The sequence below is a fragment of the Ostrinia nubilalis genome, chromosome 1, assembly GCF_963855985.1.
Source record: "Ostrinia nubilalis chromosome 1, ilOstNubi1.1, whole genome shotgun sequence".
Classification (NCBI taxonomy): Eukaryota; Metazoa; Arthropoda; class Insecta; order Lepidoptera; family Crambidae; genus Ostrinia; species Ostrinia nubilalis.
This window is the reverse complement of record NC_087088.1, coordinates 9158380-9178825: the sequence shown is the minus strand read 5'-3', so window position 1 is coordinate 9178825 and position 20446 is coordinate 9158380. Positions and strand designations below refer to the sequence as shown.

At 34.6% G+C, this 20446-nt stretch overlaps 3 protein-coding genes and 1 non-coding gene across 8 annotated transcripts in view; 1 reads left to right on the top strand and 3 right to left on the bottom strand.

The window, feature by feature from the left end:
* Positions 1–9767, bottom strand: part of LOC135071328 (RING-box protein 2) — a 47212-nt gene extending 37445 nt beyond the window's left edge. Inside the window, exon 1 of the mRNA XM_063965124.1 lies at positions 9520–9767. Coding sequence (XP_063821194.1) covers positions 9520–9673 — 154 coding nt within the window. The 5' untranslated portion in view covers positions 9674–9767. The remainder of the gene's footprint in view (positions 1–9519) is intronic.
* On the top strand, positions 4673–9016 carry LOC135075648 (facilitated trehalose transporter Tret1-like). Its single transcript, XM_063970062.1, has 3 exons — positions 4673–4865; positions 5815–5934; positions 6582–9016. Exons 1-3 carry the CDS (start codon positions 4779–4781, stop codon positions 7848–7850), a joined length of 1476 nt encoding a protein of 491 aa, XP_063826132.1. The 5' UTR covers positions 4673–4778; the 3' UTR covers positions 7851–9016.
* A 428-nt stretch (positions 9768–10195) lies between the features above and the next one.
* Positions 10196–18819, bottom strand: LOC135071214 (uncharacterized). 5 transcript variants are annotated; one of them, XM_063964992.1, is made up of 13 exons: positions 18619–18819; positions 14796–15041; positions 14381–14549; positions 14091–14245; positions 13689–13981; positions 13169–13425; positions 12788–12986; positions 12416–12685; positions 12106–12300; positions 11845–12000; positions 11406–11637; positions 10913–11097; positions 10196–10680 (listed from the first exon to the last, which is right to left on the bottom strand). In XM_063964992.1, the coding sequence occupies exons 2-13, from the start codon at positions 15032–15034 to the stop codon at positions 10535–10537; spliced, it is 2496 nt and encodes an 831-aa protein (XP_063821062.1). In that variant the 5' UTR covers positions 15035–15041; positions 18619–18819; the 3' UTR covers positions 10196–10534. The 5 variants fall into 5 exon arrangements, with proteins under 5 accessions (XP_063821062.1, XP_063821079.1, XP_063821085.1 ...); XM_063965009.1 differs by having other exon boundaries at positions 13689–13978; XM_063965015.1 differs by having other exon boundaries at positions 14133–14245.
* An 800-nt stretch (positions 18820–19619) lies between these two features.
* Trnas-gcu (transfer RNA serine (anticodon GCU)) lies at positions 19620–19701 on the bottom strand. Its single transcript has one exon. It is a non-coding gene; the product is annotated as a tRNA-Ser (tRNA).
* Positions 19702–20446: the final 745 nt, after the last annotated feature.

Here is a 20446-nt window from a genome sequence, read left to right as displayed (position 1 = left end):
ATACAAAACAGTTATTTCTTACAAATCATTATGCCACCATAGGACCGGCCCATAAAGTAACTAGGTATCTAGAGTCATTGGCAGCACAGACAGAGCGATGAACGCGTAATGCGGGGAATTAATTTACGCACGTACTACGTACTCGCGTCCAATCATTTGCAGGTTCACACTTGACCCTTAAACAACTAGGATTGTACATGAAAAACTGAAAAATCGCTTGACCATTATTCAACTTTGCAATATTAGCAAATGTGCCTTTTTGAGCAAATTCAGAGAAATAATACTAAGGCACCTTGGTAGGAAAGGGTAGGTAGAGTCGTTAACAGTCTGTGTGCAAGTTTGTAAGCTGTTTGTTTTTTGAATAAAACAAAATTAAACAAAAATCAAAATTAAATTTGACCTTTTTATGTGCTTACTGACGCGATGAAATTGGGACTTGTATAAGTAATCCTGAAAAGTATGTAGGCATCTATACTAATATTATAAATGCGAAAGTAACTTTGTCTGTCTGTCTCACGTGTGTGTGTGTGTTTGGCGTGAAAACGCCTAAACCACTGAATCGATTTTGATGAAATTTGGCATAGAGATAGTTGAGTCTCGGGAAAGGACATAGAATAGTTTTTATACCGGTTTTTGAAAGAGGGACGCGCGCGATAATGTTTTTCTGTGACAGACAAAATTCCGCGGGCGGAAAGCTAGTACTACATAACTAATAAAGAATTTCATTTGACAACGGATACAAAATAGCATAAGCATTTATTCCAGACTTTCGTTATGTATTCAGGTAATAGGGGTACTTTTACAGGCATCCTTCAGGTGCTCAACTCAATGCCTATGTAATTAATAATATTAACACTCCAGAAATCTCTTTTATTATATTCATAATATTAATTTCCAGTATCACCCCAGCAAGTAAACATTGCTTTTAATGTTACAGAAGGCGCAAGTAATGTTGAGCGGAATCGGATCAGACACCACAGTTAATGATTAAGATTCCTTTAATTACCTAGTTGAAAATCCTTTTATCACTTGAAAAATAACTCTACAATAATATTAGTATTTGACGTAAATTAGAAGAAGTGTTCCTTGATCAGGTCATTAATTTTAGATACTCGTATAAGTCTTGGAGGTCTACTCTGCGTTCTGGCAGGAAAATTCTAATATGCTGACACCCTGGAGTGTGTGAAATTATTTTCCAGAGTCAAGCGTCAAGGTTAATTAATTAATTAAATCAACAATGACCACTTCATTGTACATACGTTCTTAAGAAGAGGAATCAGCACAATACAACTTTGTTAATCAATTAAATTGCAAAAAACATATGATTCGTGTGTATTCATTAATCTCAATCAATATACCATTAAAAACTTTAAAATATTAGGTAATTTATGTGGCGATTATGACGAACAAAGGTACCTCAAAAAATAATAAAGGTTGAGCAGGTAAGAGAATAAGAGGAACAGCTATAGCAATCAACTACCATGTCTAAGTTTTATTCACATGTACAATAATTATAAAATGAGTTGTGGTTTTTTATTGATATTGAAACTCAAAATTACTTTTAACATAATGTAGAGTACGGCAGGGAAAATATTGGCGACTAGAACAACTGCAATGGCCAATAAAAACATGTCATGACGTAATGTTGCAATAAATGCACGCATGTTTACCTTTTCCAGTGTTTACCCCATGAGATGATGAGAGTACATCTTTCTTGTTTAGCACATAAACTGCACATGTTTCTAACGTGCATCTGTGTACTATTTATTATGTAGTACATGATATTTTTATGAGTTGATTGATAAGTTTTTTGAAAAACAATTGCTGTGAAAAGTTATTACCAATAATTTTATTATAAACTAGCTTTCCGCCCGCGGCTTCGCCCGCGTGGAATTTTGTCTGTCACAGAAAAACAATATCGCGCGCGTATTTGCTCACCGTTTACATTGAAGTAATATTGTAGTACATTATAACTCAATGACCGTTTAGACCTACCCTGGACTACGACAAACATTTTAAAACCAAAAAATAAAACCGACTCCAAAAAACCTACACTAAAAGTAGAAAAATAATTACTAATTACCTACTTATTTATTAGGACGAATTATTAATATTTATGTAGGTATACCATGATTGATACTTCTGGAGTCGGTGCCAAGATTATGAAACATGTAAAGTTTGCCTGCACCGACTCCAAAAGTATCAATCATGGTATACCTACATAAATATTAATAATTCGTCCTAATAAATAAGTAGGTAATTAGTAATTATTTTTCTACTTTTAGTGTAGGTTTTTTGGAGTCGGTTTTATTTTTCAACCGACTTCAAAAAAAGGAGGAGGTTCTCAATTCGACCCGTATGTTTTTTTTTTTTATGTTTGTTACGCGATAACTCCGCCAATTATGAACCGATTTGAACAAATCTTTTTTCGGCGTATAAGTAATACCTCAAGGGTGGTCCCATTTAAATTTAATAATAAAAAAAACAACCCCCAAGGGTGGAAAATTGGGGGATGAACTTTTTTATACGCAATTTCTCCGCCGATTATAAACCAATTTGAACGATTATTTTTTTGTTGAATAGGTATTATCAAAAGGGTGGTTTCATGCGAATTTGAAGAAAATATTTCACTCCCAAGGGTGAAAAATTGGGGATGAACTTTTTTATACGCAATATCTCCGCCGATTATGAACCAATTTGAACGATTATTTTTTTGTTGAATAGGTATTATCAAAAGGGTGGTTTTATGCGAATTTGAAGAAAAACTGGTCATGGTAGGTACAACTCCTTAATGCTTAGGAGTTGTAGGATAAATCTTTAAATATTGTAAGTACAAATAGACCAACAGTTGTATTCTTTCATGTTTTTAAGGTGGGCTGACGGTTTAAGGTCTTTTTAGGTTTCCTATGGTCTCAATGTACTGCCTACCTTCAGTGGTAACATCAAGGTAATAAATAGTTAACTAAAAAGCAAGAAATAAGTAAAATTTTATAAAAACAAAAAACCTACACTAAAAAGTAGAAAAATAATTACTAATTACCTACTTATTTATTAGGACGAATTATTAATATTTATGTAGCTATACCATGATTGATACTTTTGGAGTCGGTGCAGGCAAACTTTACATGTTTCATAATCTTGGCACCGACTCCAGAAGTATCAATCATGGTATACCTACATAAATATTAATAATTCGTCCTAATAAATAAGTAGGTAATTAGTAATTATTTTTCTACTTTTTAGTGTAGGTTTTTTGTTTTTATAAAATTTTACTTATTTCTTGCTTTTTAGTTAACTATTTATTACCTTAATGTTACCACTGAAGGTAGGCAGTACATTGAGACCATATTCTTAATGTCTAGTGTAAAATAATATTCCCTACAAAATACAGGTTACCATATAGGAAACCTTAAACCGTCAGCCCACCTTAAAAACATGAAAGAATACAACTGTTGGTCTATTTGTACTTATAATATTTAAAGAATTATCCTACAACTCCTAAGCATTAAGGAGTTGTACCTACCATGACCAGTTTTTCTTCAAATTCGCATGAAACCACCCTTTTGATAATACCTATTCAACAAAAAAATAATCGTTCAAATTGGTTCATAATCGGCGGAGATATTGCGTATAAAAAAGTTCATCCCCAATTTTCCACCCTTGGGGGTGAAATATTTTCTTCAAATTCGCATGAAACCACTCTTTTGATAATACCTATTCAACGAAAAATTTACGTTCAAATTGGTTTATAATCGGCGGAGATATTGCGTATAAAAAAGTTCATCCCCAATTTTCCACCCTTGGGGGTTGTTTTTTTTATTATTAAATTTAAATGGGACCACCCTTGAGGTATTACCTATACGCTGAAAAAAGATTTGTTCAAATCGGTTCATAATTGGCGGAGTTATCGCGTAACAAACAGAAAAAAAAAACATACGGGTCGAATTGAGAACCTCCTCCTTTTTTGAAGTCGGTTGAAAATCAGCTCAATCGGCCCAGCCGTTCTCGAGTTTTAATCAGACTAACGAACATCAATTCATTTTTATTTATATAGATAAGTCATGTTTACATAAGGAAGACAGCGAGATTTCCCATATTAATAAGTTACATCACGTATTTTTTTCAGGATATTAAATGAGTATGTAGTGCATTAGTTAGCGACTATCGCGAATTTCGCACTGCTTGAAATGTTACGATTACGTTTGATTCAGTAGATTTTTTGTAAGGATTTTGAAGATACGAGTACGGCTACCCGATATAAAAAAATTGAACCCGGACTTTTATAGGACCTGCGAATGAAGAATCCATTACCTTGGACATGTTATGCAACATATTTCAAGTTTTTCCCCACTCTATCGGCGTCATTCAAATTTTAAAATTTGCAAATTGGCGTGAATGTAATCGATTGTAATTATTGTTGTTCATCTTTGTCATTTTTTGCATAGCAATTTAAACGTTTGACGTGATAACATAAAAAGGTTTTTTAATTTGACCGGTTATATGCAGATAGTTCATCGTATCTTCGCATAAAAGAAACAAAATCATGGTTTTCACTGGCCAATTCAAAGACATTGTTTTGAATCACACAGCCTCGAGAGCCAATCAGTTTTGTCAATCAATTTGTGTCCATATATATCGCGGCAAGCATAGCGAGGGACACGCATTTCTTCGTTAGCGTATATCGCGAACACTTACTGTGTTACATTATTTATTAGATATTTAAAAATCTAACTGTGCAGTGAGATAGTGTATGAACTGTGACATAAAAATACACCATCATGAAGATTTTAATGAGAGCGGATACTCATTATAGTATAGGAGTGAGAAGCACCGAATTTGAAAAGCCCAAATATACTTTTTCACAGGTGGGATATTAAAATTCAGTTTTTTAATTCATGATACGAATGATTTCGTAAGTCGTAACGTAATAATTTCAGGCACTAGGTACTTAATAAAAAGGAATAATTAGAGTGTGGGAATGGTCAATTGATGCCAATTAATAAGCTACGAATTACAAGATCGCAACGACATTTTCATGTGCATACATTTCCTAACCGTGAAACTTTTAAATTCAAATATAATTTAGGCGGACTATCAAAATGTATTCAATCATATAATAAATGAATTATAATCTTCTCGAAAAATCTATTAACAACAAAGAACTCACGTGTATACAAGTTTTGTTCATGCATTTTACTTTTTGCACGGCTATTAATAATGTGCGTTAGACGTAATAACTTAAGAATCATATAATCACCTAATTTCAAGGCCTAGTTTTTAATCATTCAGGAGATCACTTTTAACGAAAGAATAAAATAAATTGACTTTAACTAATGTTTAACAAAAGCTACCAAACTTGCTTTGTACATAAATATTTTCAGGCGTTTGAAAAATTACCTCTAATAGACATAAAAAGCTACAAATTAGTTAATTGTCAGATTTTTATAGTCCACAAATTGATACAGGCATAATCAGCTCATAGAGCTGTATTATTTAAAAAAAAAGGTTAACAGGCTATTAGGAAATCTTAATAGACACAAAACAAAACCAAAACATACATCTTAGAACCCTGCGCGTCATGCACGTGATGCGGTAGGGACTCAATCAGTGCTGGTGATTGCGCAAATTGATCGTGGGCGGGCGCCGCACACCTCTCCGTGAATAACGTCACACGCGGCGAACGGAGCAATTACATTACTCGTCTTATTATTTCGCAGAGCAATCTAACAAATATTATGCAACGTTTAGGACTTTGCGATCCTATTCACCATCTGAAAAACAATTCGATTAAAATGGTATCACTCTACATTTTAGGTATTGGCGGCTGTAGCAGTATCGATGGGCTCCATGATAATAGGATTTTCAGCAGCTTACACTTCCCCTGCTCTGGTAACAATGGAAAACAGTACGACTATTTCCATCACTAAAGAACAGGTGAGACTTATACTTATTTATTGAATTCAATTCACAAGATTAGAAATTATGTACTTTTAATTTTTTTTAATAACTTTTAGATGAAATAAAAGTAACTCATGTGGTTATTATAAGAAGTATAGTTACCCTGAAATGTGCTGTACCTACTTTATCTGAACCATATTTCAGAGGCTTCATTCCGATAAGAAATATTTTTCTTGCGACGCTGAGCGCTACGTCTTTATAATTAGATGCTAAGTACATTTATGAAACACTAGCTTTCCGCCCGCGGCTTCGCCCGCGTGGAATTTTGTCTGTCACAGAAAAACTTTATCGCGCGCGTCCCTGTTTCAAAAACCGGGATAAAAACTATCCTATGTTCTTTCCCGGGACTCAAACTATCTCTATGCCAAATTTCATCAAAATCGGTTGCGAGGTTTAAGCGGGAAAGCGTAACAGACAGACAGAGTTACTTTCGCATTTATAATATTATAGTTGGGATTAAGGGTTTGTAATGTACGATACTTAAGATTTGCAATACCCTTACAGGGTCATAAGTTGAGACTTTTAGTTTAAGATCACCACCTAAGTACACTTATGAAGCAATAAATGATTACGATTATGATTAAGGGTTAATTAATAACTAAAGATTACTTTTCCTTTAACAGGCTAGCTGGGTGGGCAGTTTGATGCCACTAGCTGCACTTGCAGGCGGTGTTGTGGGAGGACCTCTCGTGGACTACATTGGAAGGCGAAGAACGATTATATGCACCGCGCCCCCTTTCTTTGTTGGATGGATCCTTATAGCAACGGCGAAGACTGTACACCTAGTGCTAACAGGCCGTGTTATATGCGGACTGTGTGTCGGAATCGGATCACTGGCATTCCCCGTTTATCTCGGAGAAGCGATCCAACCAGAAGTCAGAGGCACCTTAGGGCTATTCCCAACTGCCATAGGAAATATTGGCATATTAATCTGTTATCTCGCAGGAATGTTCCTCGATTGGTCAGAGCTAGCTTATTTAGGAGCCTCTTTGCCCATACCTTTCTTTATTCTAATGCTAATGATTCCTGAAACTCCCCAATGGTATTTATCTCGCGGCCGTAATGATGAAGCGCGAAAAGCCCTACAGTGGCTCCGTGGAAAAAATGCGAAAATAGACAATGAATTGCGTGATATCGCCCTTTCAAACGCTGAAGTAGAAACTAATGACTCAAATATAAGAGAGCTATTTAGCCGTAAGTACACAAGGTCTATATTAATTTCTTTGGGCCTGATGACGTTTCAGCAATTATCAGGTATTAATGCAGTTATATTTTACACTGTATCAATATTCAAAATGTCTGGTAGTTCAGTAGACGGAAATTTATCGACTATCATAGTAGGGACTGTTAATTTTATATCCACATTCATCGCGACAGCACTCATTGATAGGGCCGGTCGTAAAGTTCTCCTATACATTTCATCCGTCACAATGACCATAACATTAATTGTGTTGGGTACGTTCTTTTATGTACAAATCGATTTAAAAATGGATGTGTCTTCGTTAGGCTGGTTACCATTGACGTGCCTTATGATTTATTTATTAGGGTTTTCGTTAGCTTTTGGCCCTATTCCCTGGTTAATGATGGGAGAAATATTGCCAGCAAAAATAAGGGGAGCCGCCGCTTCTATATGCACAGCATTTAACTGGTTATGTACATTTACGGTTACAAAAACATTTCTAAATATAATAGATGGTATTGGGCCAGCAGGAACGTTTTGGCTATTTGGATGTATTACTTTCGTGGGTTTGTTTTTCGTGGTAGTATTTGTACCCGAAACTAGAGGCAAGAGTTTGGAACAAATTGAGAATAAATTAACAGGCAGATCTACCGCTAGAACTCGTAGGATGAGCTCAATAGCAAATATAAAACCACTGCCAAATGGTTGCTGATTTATGTTATTACAAATTATTTTATAGTAATGCTGTAATTTTTCTAACTGATTAATTATCCAAGTATCACCGCTTAACTAAAATTGCTAATGCAAGAAACACGATATTTTGATCACAGCCAGCTCTTTTTATTAGAGTTAAAGATATTTATTGAGATAGGGTTTTGGAAAATAATATTCCTACACTAATGTCGTATTTTAAGAAATGTATAAAAATAGATAGATAAGAAATGTTATAGATAAACTTAAAGCCATACTTATTACTTGAATATTTTAATTGACTAATCAAAATAAGAATTAATCTTAATGTATTACACTTAAGTGAAAGAATTAATTATTATTTGTAAGTAAATTAACATAAGATAAGAAAGTGTAATTAAAACATAACTTATTTTTTAGTTATTTTGAATAATAGAATATTATTTGTTATTTTTTTATAAAATGTAAGGTAGACAGTGCACTGTCTTATAGTCCTTATACTAGTGAAAAAAAAATCTATAGACAAAAGAATTAGTTGTTAGACTGAATATTTTTTAAAATGTTATCTATAGACTATAATAATATAACTATTTTAATAATTTTGTACTTAGAAGGGTGTCCAAATTGTTATGAGTATTTAATGTTTGTCACTTTAATTAATTTATTGTTAATTATAGTTGTCAATTTGGTCAATATTGACCAAAAAAATAATCAATTAATGATATTACAATTGCATTTTAAATCTGTGGTCTGGTACCCATAGTTACAAGCTTTGCTTAGATTGGGACTGGATGGCGCAGTATATAATGTTAAGGAATATTTTTATTTTATTATATTAAACCTTGAAGTGAATTTGTTATCTAGAAAATAACAAACCTCTTTTTTTGGAAATCAAATACTTTATTGAAAAGTGAAAACTTAGCATTTCAAGATTTAGATGGAGTAATGAGGATACATACCTGCAAAATTGCCTACAGAAAAATGTTGTTAACATTTTACTCAATTTTACCGTGGAATCTTAAACTTATATTTAGTAGCATATGTGACAAAAAAATCAATTTGAGCTTGTTAAGTGTTGATTGTCATACTATTATTATGTCCATTCTGCCCACCCTACAGAAATCTCAATTTAAAGTTAAGATCTATGTCTTAGTTATTAAATGTAAAATAAAAAAGATAATAATAATATGTATGTGTATTATTTTAAGTGAACTAAGTACAAACAAAATTTTTTCATCAATACATAGTTTGTTGAGGGTGAAAGTGAAAAAAAGGTTAAAAAGTTTTAAAAATTACTGTCTTTTTTAGGTTAGAAAAACAACTACCAGAATTTTTTATGGAAAATTAACAATAGAATGTATGCAAAATTGAAATGTTATCACCCAACAATGCATTATCAGTAATTTTTTCTGTAAAATTTAACTTATTACCTATAAACAAATAAAGTTTTATGGTTATGAATATAGGTATATGACGCTACAGCGTTCAGTCAGATAAATTTGCAACTACAAAAGAATATTATTTAATGATGAAATTACTCCAAAGAAGTGGTTGAACTGACAGACCTAATGATGAAGGTAGGCCACGGACCCACAAAGTATTTCTGTTTTTAGCGAAAAACGTATCGGTGTGAATTAAAGTAAGTATGCTTTAGTTAGTTAACGGTCGAGAAAATATTCTGGTAAACTTACCCATTACTTGGACGCGACAAATTGCACAAGTATCGCATTCTACATCCCAGCTCCACATTGCAACAGCATTCCATTTCTTGAGAGTAAACATCTTATCAGATTTTTGTCCATCATTATCACCACGGTCTAGGGCATCGCAATCTTCACCAGACATTTTAAATGATAAAATGTATTATTAAATTTTAATTAAAAAAGAAGAAAACAACAAGAATTAAGTTTATTTACTTATTTTGACGTTCGACTGACACTGACAGCAAAATGTTAAATGACGTTAATGACAGATAACCACAGACAACTTTTTTATCTATTTGGTTTTTACGACTGTGGGATCTAGTTCTTTGAGCCTTGCCACAAAGTGTTTCTAATGGTGCTCCGCTTTTTTTGCCTATGGAATATGTATTTAGTAATGTTTGAACAGTTGAACAGCTTCAAGTGATTTCTTGGCGGGAAAGTGAAGCGTCGTGTATAAAGTTTTATTTTCAAGTTTCTGTCAGGTTTCAAATAATGAATAAACTCTGGCTAATATGTGCAAACTGCACGAAGCCATAAAAAAAAAAACAAAAGTTGCATGATCTCCATTCAATGGCGCGTCTAGGAACGAAGAAAATAACTGGAATTTTCGATTTTCTTCCGAGTTGATATGGCATTTATGCAAGTGATCAATAAAAATATCGAAGTCTTTTGAATTATTTATTGGTAAAAAAATATTGTATTTATCAATGAATTAACTTATTTCAGTAACATTTTGTTGCGGTGGTATAAAAGCAGTACCCTGTGACATGTCTCAACATTTTTTTAACTTATTTATCGTCTTCAGCTTAAGAATAGTAAATAAATATTACACAACTTTACTACAAAAATAATTATCGGTCTAAATGGGTTAATTTAATTACATCGATCGATGGCATCGGTTATACTCGTAATAAAAAGTAAGTAAATATTTGTCATCCTAAAGGCAAATTTTAATCTAGATCTATTAACTAAAAAAACTTATTACAGTGTTTTTCGATGTAAACTATAGGCTTCTGACTATATTTAGGATTAATCCAAACAAAACGAAAAATACACTGGATAAAAGGTTGGTTGCGTTACTGAAGCAACCCAGTCCATCCACCTCGATTTGATACCGGATGCTGTTTGGGAATCGGCAAACATTTACATCTGAAAAGAAAATAGTATTGTACATACTAACCACACAAGTACAACCACCAATAAGGTAGGTTAAGTGTTTTTAATTAAGTGTTAACCTTAAGGTTTTGGCCTTTATACACCGTTTTAGCTACTTTATCTTTTAAAGAAAGTATGTAAATATGTAATGAGCTAAAAACTATTAAAAGTAAGAAGTACTTAGTTAATAATAATAAATAATTAATTATACACTTTTTATACATACCTGTGCAGGTAGCTGTAGTAGTTTCCCCAACTGCGTTGGCTTGTACAGAGAAGTAGAGCGGCGGACAAGCGCCTATGGTCGAAAAACCATTACATGCGTTCTGTAGACTCATATCCACGTTGGTGGCTGTTACAACGTTCTGGCAAGTAATTGCACTGGCGTCAGGTTCTAATGTTGAATTTTGTCTGGAAAAGTCGTTCGAATTTTACTACTTAGGTACGTACGGTACACCCAAGTCCTGCTCTCTACGAGTAGGTACACGACGTCTTATTATTCGACCGTAGAACTTTAATAATGGAGATTAAGGTAGAACTTTCATCTTCAAATGTCATATTTTTTAGATAACATTATCATTCAGATTAAGTATTTGACTCTTTCAGGCTCAAGTCTTGCAACTTTATTACTTTACGTGTATGTTTCAATTAAAACAAAACTGCATTCTACTTTTATATTTTTTCTATGATTAAAGCACTTTGTAAATTAAGTTTCTTACCTTGGTAAAATAACAGAACGTGAGTGGCACACAGTAAGACTGCCTTGTACAACTCCAGCTGTGCCGAAAGAAACGCGAACTCTTGCGTTGTCATTATTAAGGTAGAAGTAATTTGGGCTGACTCTGTAAAAGTTGATAAAGCCGGCTTCCACAGAATCGTCAAACTGTCTCACACCCGAAGATCCTGCCGCAAAATTGGCTCCACAAAGAGGGTTTACAACTCTTCTCCCCGCTGTAAAAATAATGACATAATATAACTACTTAACTAAGTACAAAATAGAAATTAAGCATCTGTATTTAACCCACACTAACTTAGAAGTTTGTAAGTTGGCCTTTATTTGGCCTAAATATCAGGATGAAACTTATTTTGCTTGCTTACAGGCTAAGCTTTATAAAGCCAAAAATTACTAGTCTCATAATAAAATGTAAACACACTTACTCATTTGAATAGTAGACAACACTTGGGACATAGTAGTGTCAACTTGGGTGCCAGTTGATGTGAGGGTTAGAGTTATTACATCGTTTTGGGGGTCACGGACCAAATTAGATAGATTTTCTACTTGATTTGAAGAAGTTCCAAAAACAAGCCTTGTATCTGAAATAAATTAAAGCTTAGTATCGTCTCCTTGAAAAGTTAAGTAAAGTAGGTAATTCATTGTTACAGAATGTAGGTATTGAACGAGTTAATAAGTGCGGTTACCTGGGACGCCTTCTCTAAGTAAACGAGCCTGTTCCCAAACATTGTCGTTATTTTGAATAGTGCCGGAGTTAAGTAAATACAATAACACCGAAGAGTTTCCACCAACGAAGTTAGAACTACTTTCATTGCGAAGAGTGTCCAACAATAGTTGGCGTATATTTGGCAGACTGGTTTCCAGATTCACACCAGTAGGAACTGAAACAAAATTTAAGAAGGTTCAAAGTAGGTACCAGCCTAATTTAGAAGTAATATTGATGTATGAGTGATAAATAATATGGTTTAGGAAAACCCGTGAACTGTTTGAACTTACAGCTCTGATGAGTAGTCGCATTGTATAATAAATGGAATTCTGACTGCGACAATGTTTGGTTTATAAGAACACGTCCATCAGCTGCACTGAGCAATGTTACACTTGATCCATATTTGTTCACTTCGATGGCTTCCAGTAGGTATGAGATAGCAGGATATATAGTATTGTACGGCCAAGATGAGTCAAGAACGATGTATAAGTTGGTTCTTAGTCGGAAATCTGGAGATGTAGCCTCAGTGATGATGCAGTTTAGATCGTTCATAGTATTTGCTGTAAATAAAATATGAGTTGATAAAGTAACACAGAAACACACTTTACGTAAAGGTTGGATTAGTTACATAAGTATTTAAATCAAATTAATTTCTAACTCACAAGTGTAGGTTTGATAGTTTGTGATAGCACTCTGTACAAGGCCTTCGAGGCCGCCAGTTAAAGTTCCTTCCAGGGGCATGATCGAATCTAAAGCGGCCGTAAATGCTCTTGTCTCGCTTGCTAAGGCATCATTATTGATGTGAGTGAGACTTAGATTCCGGCGGTTACAGGCTCTTAAGTTTGTATTGAAAAACCCGTTCTGAAAAGAGGAATAAGACGTAATTGTTACTTTTTGATGTTGAGGAAAAACCTTCATATATCTGATCATGATGTTATTTATTAGCTTTCATCAAGTAGATGAGACCGTGTAATCAGCTACTGTAGAATGCGGAGAAGTAACAATATTGAATTATGTAAAAAATCTATTTGACGGTAGCTTACCCTGGGTGCAAAGTACATATCAAGCAACTGTGACAATCTCAAGGAACTGTAAATTCTCAGACCTTCAGCTGAACTGTTTCCTAGAACAAAACCGTCTATGCCGCCACGAATCTCGGGGTCTGTCATTTCAACATTCGAGCGTTCACTCAGCATAAAGAATCTTTGTGCTTGAGTGCTGTTCCAATGGCCGGCAGTGCCAACAGAGATTATCTGGCTTCCCCGTGTCCCCTGAATCAAGACAGCTTCAGCTAAATCACCTGGAAAATATTTCTACATTAGTCATAATCTAGAAGTTAGTAGTTTTTAAACAAAGAAATAACGGACAGGAACTAATCAGACTTAGTACTTTCTGGATATTTCATTTGTTTATTTACACAGTTCAAGTATGCGTAGCGAATTCGAAGTAGTGCGTTATTAATTACAATCTGAGAAGTTATGTATGTTATCCTACTACGTAGGTATAGGTAATAGAGTACATTGAATTTTATAAAGTAGGTAGGTACTTTAATTTAAAACATACCTGACAGTGTAGCTGGAAAAATTGAAGTAAGAGTTGTTTGGACATTTTGGTAGTTTAGTGTGGAGCCCCTGATAAGTTCCGTAATAGGGACTTGTTGTGATTCAGTGCCCGCGGCAATTCCCGCTATCAGGTTGCCCACGGAGACATCGCCCCATTTGGTCTTGACTACACCGGTCAGGATAGGACAAGCACTGTCACCCATTAACTGGCGAGCTCTTTTGGGTCCGAAAGACCCTGTGGACTCCACATCGTCATTGGGATTATACTGACGCATCTGACCATTTCTTCCTCTGCTGAAAATATGTTTTAGAAAATTCTTATCGTATCATAAAAACATTTCCTAATATTAAAATGTCTTCTTGAAATTTTAACAAGGCCTTATCGTGGAAACAATTAACTTACAGCTTAGACACATCAAGTAATTCGACATCGTCTTTAACTGACCGAACTGAGCGTGAAGTTCTCAATGCTCGATATTGGGAGAGCTGGCCGCAGCTGCTTTCGTCACCACGCAGTCGAGCGTCGACAGTGGTAGACAGCATGTGGTGAAGAGCACACTATAAACCAGTAAATAAAACACTTTTTTAAATTCTATTTACAGTCGCCGCCACTTCAAGTTTTGCTTAATTTTTTGCACAAATTATACGATTGGCGGATTGTAGACCACTGCTTAAAAACTTAAGACATCACACCTTTAGTGGGGCAGAAAGAGTGTTATTAGGCAATGCCTGCAGATTGCTAGGGATCATCCTCAGCAGCAACCGGTGTCGGTGGAAGGAGTGGAACGTTGGAGAGAAAGGCAACACATTTGCGGACGCAACGCCGTCTCTGCTGTGGTACTCGATACCATCTTGCCGGTATCTGAAATACAGAGTTCGCTAACGTTAGTATGGTAACGAAAGTTCACGACTTATGTGAGGAAAGTTTTTTTTTTAATTTGTGGATGTTTTGTGGAGTTTGGAAAGTCTCTTTCTTCAATGTACAATCAAAGCTTCATCTGCATTAGAGCACAAGTTTTAAGGTATGCAACGCTTGCTAAAACAATGTTAACAATACTAGTGCCCTATGTTCGAGGCTTTTGAGAAAAAGAAATAAAGCAGTTATTACGTGTGTAGCAGCAAAGCGGCCATCGTCCTCATATCAACGTTGACATTAGGATTGTCTTCAATCTGGCGGATGATGTCAATGAGGGTCTGTATCGTGGTTGGAGGTAGGTTGTTCCGGTTCAGCAGCCACGGGTTTGTGTAGCATTCGCGCAGATCTGGCGCCACGCTAGTCTGTCCCGTCGACTGCGCGTGCGCACCGGTAGCGATGGCTACCAACAGCAATGCCGGAACCCAAGGCATCGTGTATCTGTGCAACGGAAAAGCATTTATTTAGAACTTAATTTTTTAAAAAAGTTTTTTTTTAAGGTTTAGTCGTGTAGAACCACTCATATGGGTTCTATCTGTCACGGAAAGAAACGACTCTACCAAGAGTTGCACAAATCCTGGTTGCCGATTATGAAATAATTCAATAAATAAATTCAATGAATGATAGTTACACTCCATAAACAATGAACGAATTCTGCACATTTGGTGTGCATGAGACCAACAGGCGGCTACCGTTTGCTTATAAATCGGAAGTAGCGTAAACTTTTCATTTTCAAAATTTATGAAGTTATCACTACCTTTTGCACGTCAACACTTTGTAAAAAATATTAAATAATCAAACCTGTTGTTTCTGCAATGTCCTAGATAGGTTAAACTAGGATAAAAATGAGACGATAACAGCGATAAGAATGTCGATGACGAGACCTTTATGGCATTCGTGATTAATTGATTTTATCGGCAACTGGGAGCGGCTGAATACTGAAAACTTCTCTATACATTGTTAAAAGAGTAATTTTGGATACCTACCTACTGAAAATTTACATCCGGTTTGTGTTTGTGGAAGTTGAATCACTTTCTAAAAATTATTAGTTATCTGAAGTTTACGTTATCTTGTATGGCTTATTCAAGGATAGCAATCACCTATCAAGAAAAGGTACATACGATAGGTACCTGCATTCAGAGGAGATCAGACAACTAGGTAGTTTGTAATTAACTACATCATGTGAGAGTAAATTCACTGCATTAAGAGGCATTAAGTAAGTATTATAGTTTTCAAAGTAGTAAAGTCGTTCCTCTAAGTCCGTTAGAAATAGCCACAAATAATAAATAATACCTACAATCAACTAGGTAGGTATTCCACAATAATATATTGAGGCTTAGAATAATCGTATGGCATTAAGCTCGCCTTTTTGTACAGAACATTGTTGTGTGTGCAATAAAGTCTTTAAATAAAAAATAAATAAATAAATAAATAACACGTTAAACTCTCCACCTACATACTTTGTATGGGCGCAAATAGGTTCCCCCAATCCAATCTTATCAGCCTTTGAATATGAATTGGAAGTAGACTGTTGCCCAATTTATTGTGTTTACTTGCTCTACTTTCGATATTATTCATGTCGGTATACAGGGTGGCCAAAACACTGAGGTCTAAAAGAAAAATTTAGATTCCTTACATCAAGGTGTACCTAAATCACCCCCATGTATATAATACGATTGTGCTTAGTTTAGGAGATAGAGTTAATTTTGTGATATTTTAAAATTTTATGACCTAGTAGGCTTTAAACATTTTTATCTTTTTTTTGGGTTGACTTTTTCCAGATTTCTTTTTTTCGACAGATTTGTTATTAATTGCAGATGTTTGAAAAAAAAATCATCTTCCTATCTTTGATTCAAGATACAAAAGTTTTGCTAGAAACATAATAAGTATGCTTTTATCAGAACACTATCAAATTTTCAACTTAAAAGTTTAAGTAAAAAAAAGAACTTCCATAGGTCCAAAACCATTTTAAAAACTGCGCCGTTTCCTGAACATTCATAATAATACAAAAAAACATGTACTTAATGGGCCACTATTTCCTGTAATCGGTCCACTAAAGTGGTAAGTCGGAGATTCCGTTACATGTTTTTGACTTTCTTAGAGTGAATTAATATTGGGAATCCTCTAAGTTTACATTACGTAGAACAGATTTAGAGCAGTAACTGGACAGAACATGTTTTTATTCTCAACGAGGAAGCTCTTGCCCTTCATCACACCTGGTGGAAACTGATGATTAGGCTGAAGGTGGAAGGGAACATCAACTACAGAGGAACTATGGCTTCCTACCTCCAAATGCCGGAATACAGTAATGCTATTAACATTATTGTTATAGTGACAGACTTAGGAAAATAGAGTTGCAGGCCAGGCAGACTTAGATCAAACCCTACCACCAACCAAACCGAGCAGAAAATTTCACCTCCACTGGGAATCAAACCCGGGACCTCTGAAGCTTACCTCTTACCACTTGAAGACAGAGGCATTTGTTACATTTTACTATTACCCTTGAAATACCTACTACAGTGAGAAGAAGAAGGAGGGATATTTGGTTTATGTTCTTTAAAACTTACTTAAAATAACAATGTGTTCCGGAATTTGGAGGTAGATAGTTCCTTTGTAGTTGAAGTTCCCTTCCACCTTCAGCCTAATCATCAGTTTCCACCAGGTGTGATGAAGGGCAAGAGCTTCCTCGTTGAGAATAAAAACATGTTCTGTCCAGTTACTGCTCTAAATCTGTTCTACGTAATGTAAACTTAGAGGATTCCCAATATTAATTCACTCTAAGAAAGTCAAAAACATGTAACGGAATCTCCGACTTACCACTTTAGTGGACCGATTACAGGAAATAGTGGCCCATTAAGTACATGTTTTTTTATATTATTATGAATGTTCAGGAAACGGCGCAGTTTTTAAAATGGTTTTGGACCTATGGAAGTTCTTTTTTTTACTTAAACTTTTAAGTTGAAAATTTGATAGTGTTCTGATAAAAGCATAATTTTTATGTTTCTAGCAAAACTTTTGTATCTTGAATCAAAGATAGGAAGGTGGTTATTTTTTTCAAACATCTGCAATTAATAACAAATCTGTCGAAAAAAAGAAATTTGAGAAAAGTCACCCCGAAAAAAAGATAAAAATGTTTAAAGCCTACTAGGTCACAAAATTTTAAAATATCACAAAATTAACTCTATCTCCTAAACTAAGCACAATCGTATAATATACATGGGGGTGATTTAGGCACACCTTTATGTAAGAAATCTAAATTTTTCTTTTAGACCTCACTGTTTTGGCCACCCTGTAGATAGAATATAAAGGATTTATGTTTAAGTATACATTTTCTATTGGCACTTTATTATAAGGAAGCTTTAGCTTCGTACTCGTATTCATAACCTTTTTATCTTTTGATAAAAACGGCGTTCTTGGGTGATGAGTAATTTCTTTGAATTAGAAATAAGTAGTTAAACAAACTTATACTCGTAGTCTCTTTGAGGATGACACAAAACCTCGATACTTATCGACGTGGAAAATTAAAACAATGGTTCGTCGCTATGATAATTTTACAAATAACAAGGCTTTCCTATTATCAGCCTATAGTTGTCCACAGCGTGCCGCGTGCTGGACATAGGAATCGTCTAATACGCTCAATTTTACCCAGTCCGGCTAATTGATCTGACTTCGCCTAACTAGAGGACGGTTACCGAGATATGGTCTCCATTAAAAATCTCATTCACCCAAGCGGTTATCGTTCTACGACAGATATAGAGCACAATGTCATTTCAGCTCGCTAATTCTGTGTGCTTTATATCGATGACTTTGGTTCTCTGTCAGATAACCTCGTTACGAATTTTATCCATCAAAGAAACTTCGAGCATAGCCAGCATAGCACGATCCACACTCTTGGGCCTCTACAATATCACACCCCTACAAAATGTATCACCATAAAGTAATGTTATCAGTATCGTGCACTTGGGTAGTTATGTCCTAATTACCGTTTACAAAAAACCTTGAACAAAAGGCGACCTACCTAATGCTGTGTCAATTAAAAACGTCCTCAGTTAATCAAAACCACTGTTCCACTTTTTCCAGAAAACACTTTTCCAAATCACATGTCCATTACACTACCATGAGTTTCACACCAAAAACTGTAATGATTAACGAATATCAATCAGACAAAGAACTCTATCGACTTTGGGCGCGCCCAGTACTGAGGCGACTCATGAAAGTGCTAGTTACAGGTGGATAAGATAATGAAAAACAGGTCTAGATAAATTCGTAACAATGATAACCATACATACAAAGCGTTATCTCGCCTATATCAGGTTTCGCTAGTGATTACAGAGATAGGGGCCAGATTATGGAAAACCAATGTGTACGATATAATTCCAAATTGAGATTTGTCACTTGAATATAACATTTTCAGTTTGTTGATCTAGTTCTAATGACCTACAAATAAATTAGAGTATTACTTATTATTTCACGTATTGACGTAGGTAGACGCATTTTATTCTACATTAAGTAAATAGCTACGAAATATTTGTAGGTTAAATTAGTTACTATCAAAAAAATAATCTTTCCATCTGCAGCATTTATACTTAAGTTAACTGTAAAATTAAAGGTTTCTGAGCTTGTGTATCAAAATATGAACTTACCTACTCATGAAGGTAGATCATTCTTTTTGAGTCCGCAAACTATTTAACTTTATTCATATTGATGACTAAGGCTGAGTTGCACCACCTAACTGTAACGGTAACTATACCGGTGCTTTTTGTATGGAGTTTGACAGATTTTTGACGTTTGTTAAAGTTAAAGTAATATGGTGCAACCCAGCCTAAATATACTTGTGTATTGTGTAGTGTTTGAGAAAATTGTCTGTAGCGGTCGATCTATCTAGCAGACTGATAACCTTCCCATTAAAAATCCCACTTTCATAGTCAATGAGAGGCTTTGTTTAGAAGAATATATTATTTTTATAGAAATTACATAAAAATAGTTACAGGTTTGTTTTCTTAAGAAACCAAAAAGAATCGACGAGGATGGGATTCGAACCCACGCGTGCAGAGCACATTGGATTAGCAGTCCAACGCCTTAACCACTCGGCCACCTCGTCATATGACATCTTTGGCGAATTTGTTGACCAACTTAAAAAGTAAATATTGGATATCAAAAATTGTATTTATTTTAATAAAATAATAAATTAAACATACTATCTACCATGAAATTACTTAAATTGAAAAAAATAAATAAAATATAACCATATTATTTTCTGTATACAGTGACCTCTGCCTTTTAATGTAGAAATTAAATAGGCGTTGCTTGACTTGATTATTATTATTGTTAGAATTTTATGTAAATTCATTTTTACGCATTAAAATAAAATACATGAAAAACAATAGTATTGATTATTATTTTCAAGAATAAATGTAGAAATACGTGTTATGTTTCCGTTACTAGCGACATCTGTCACAGCATGTTTGAGCTTTGATGTGTGATGTTACTATAATGACTCACTAGATGGCGCTGAGATATCGTAAATTAATACCATTTTAACATTTAAAATAAAGTTATAATAAAAATTGATATAATTAAAATTATCATTAACATGTAAAAATAATTAGTCATCTACGTGATCGATGACGATTCGCCACATAAACATAAGTTAGGTGATTAATAACAAACAAATATTTTTTGAAAGGTAAAATAATCAACTTTATAAAATAGGATGATGTTCTGTTCTATAAGAGTGATGTTTGTTCAGTAATTTGATTGAAATATAGGAATTTGTTGCGTTTATGAATGGAGGGAACACCGCACAGCGGTCGCCGTTGCCTAGCAACGCTCCCTTCAGTCACCGT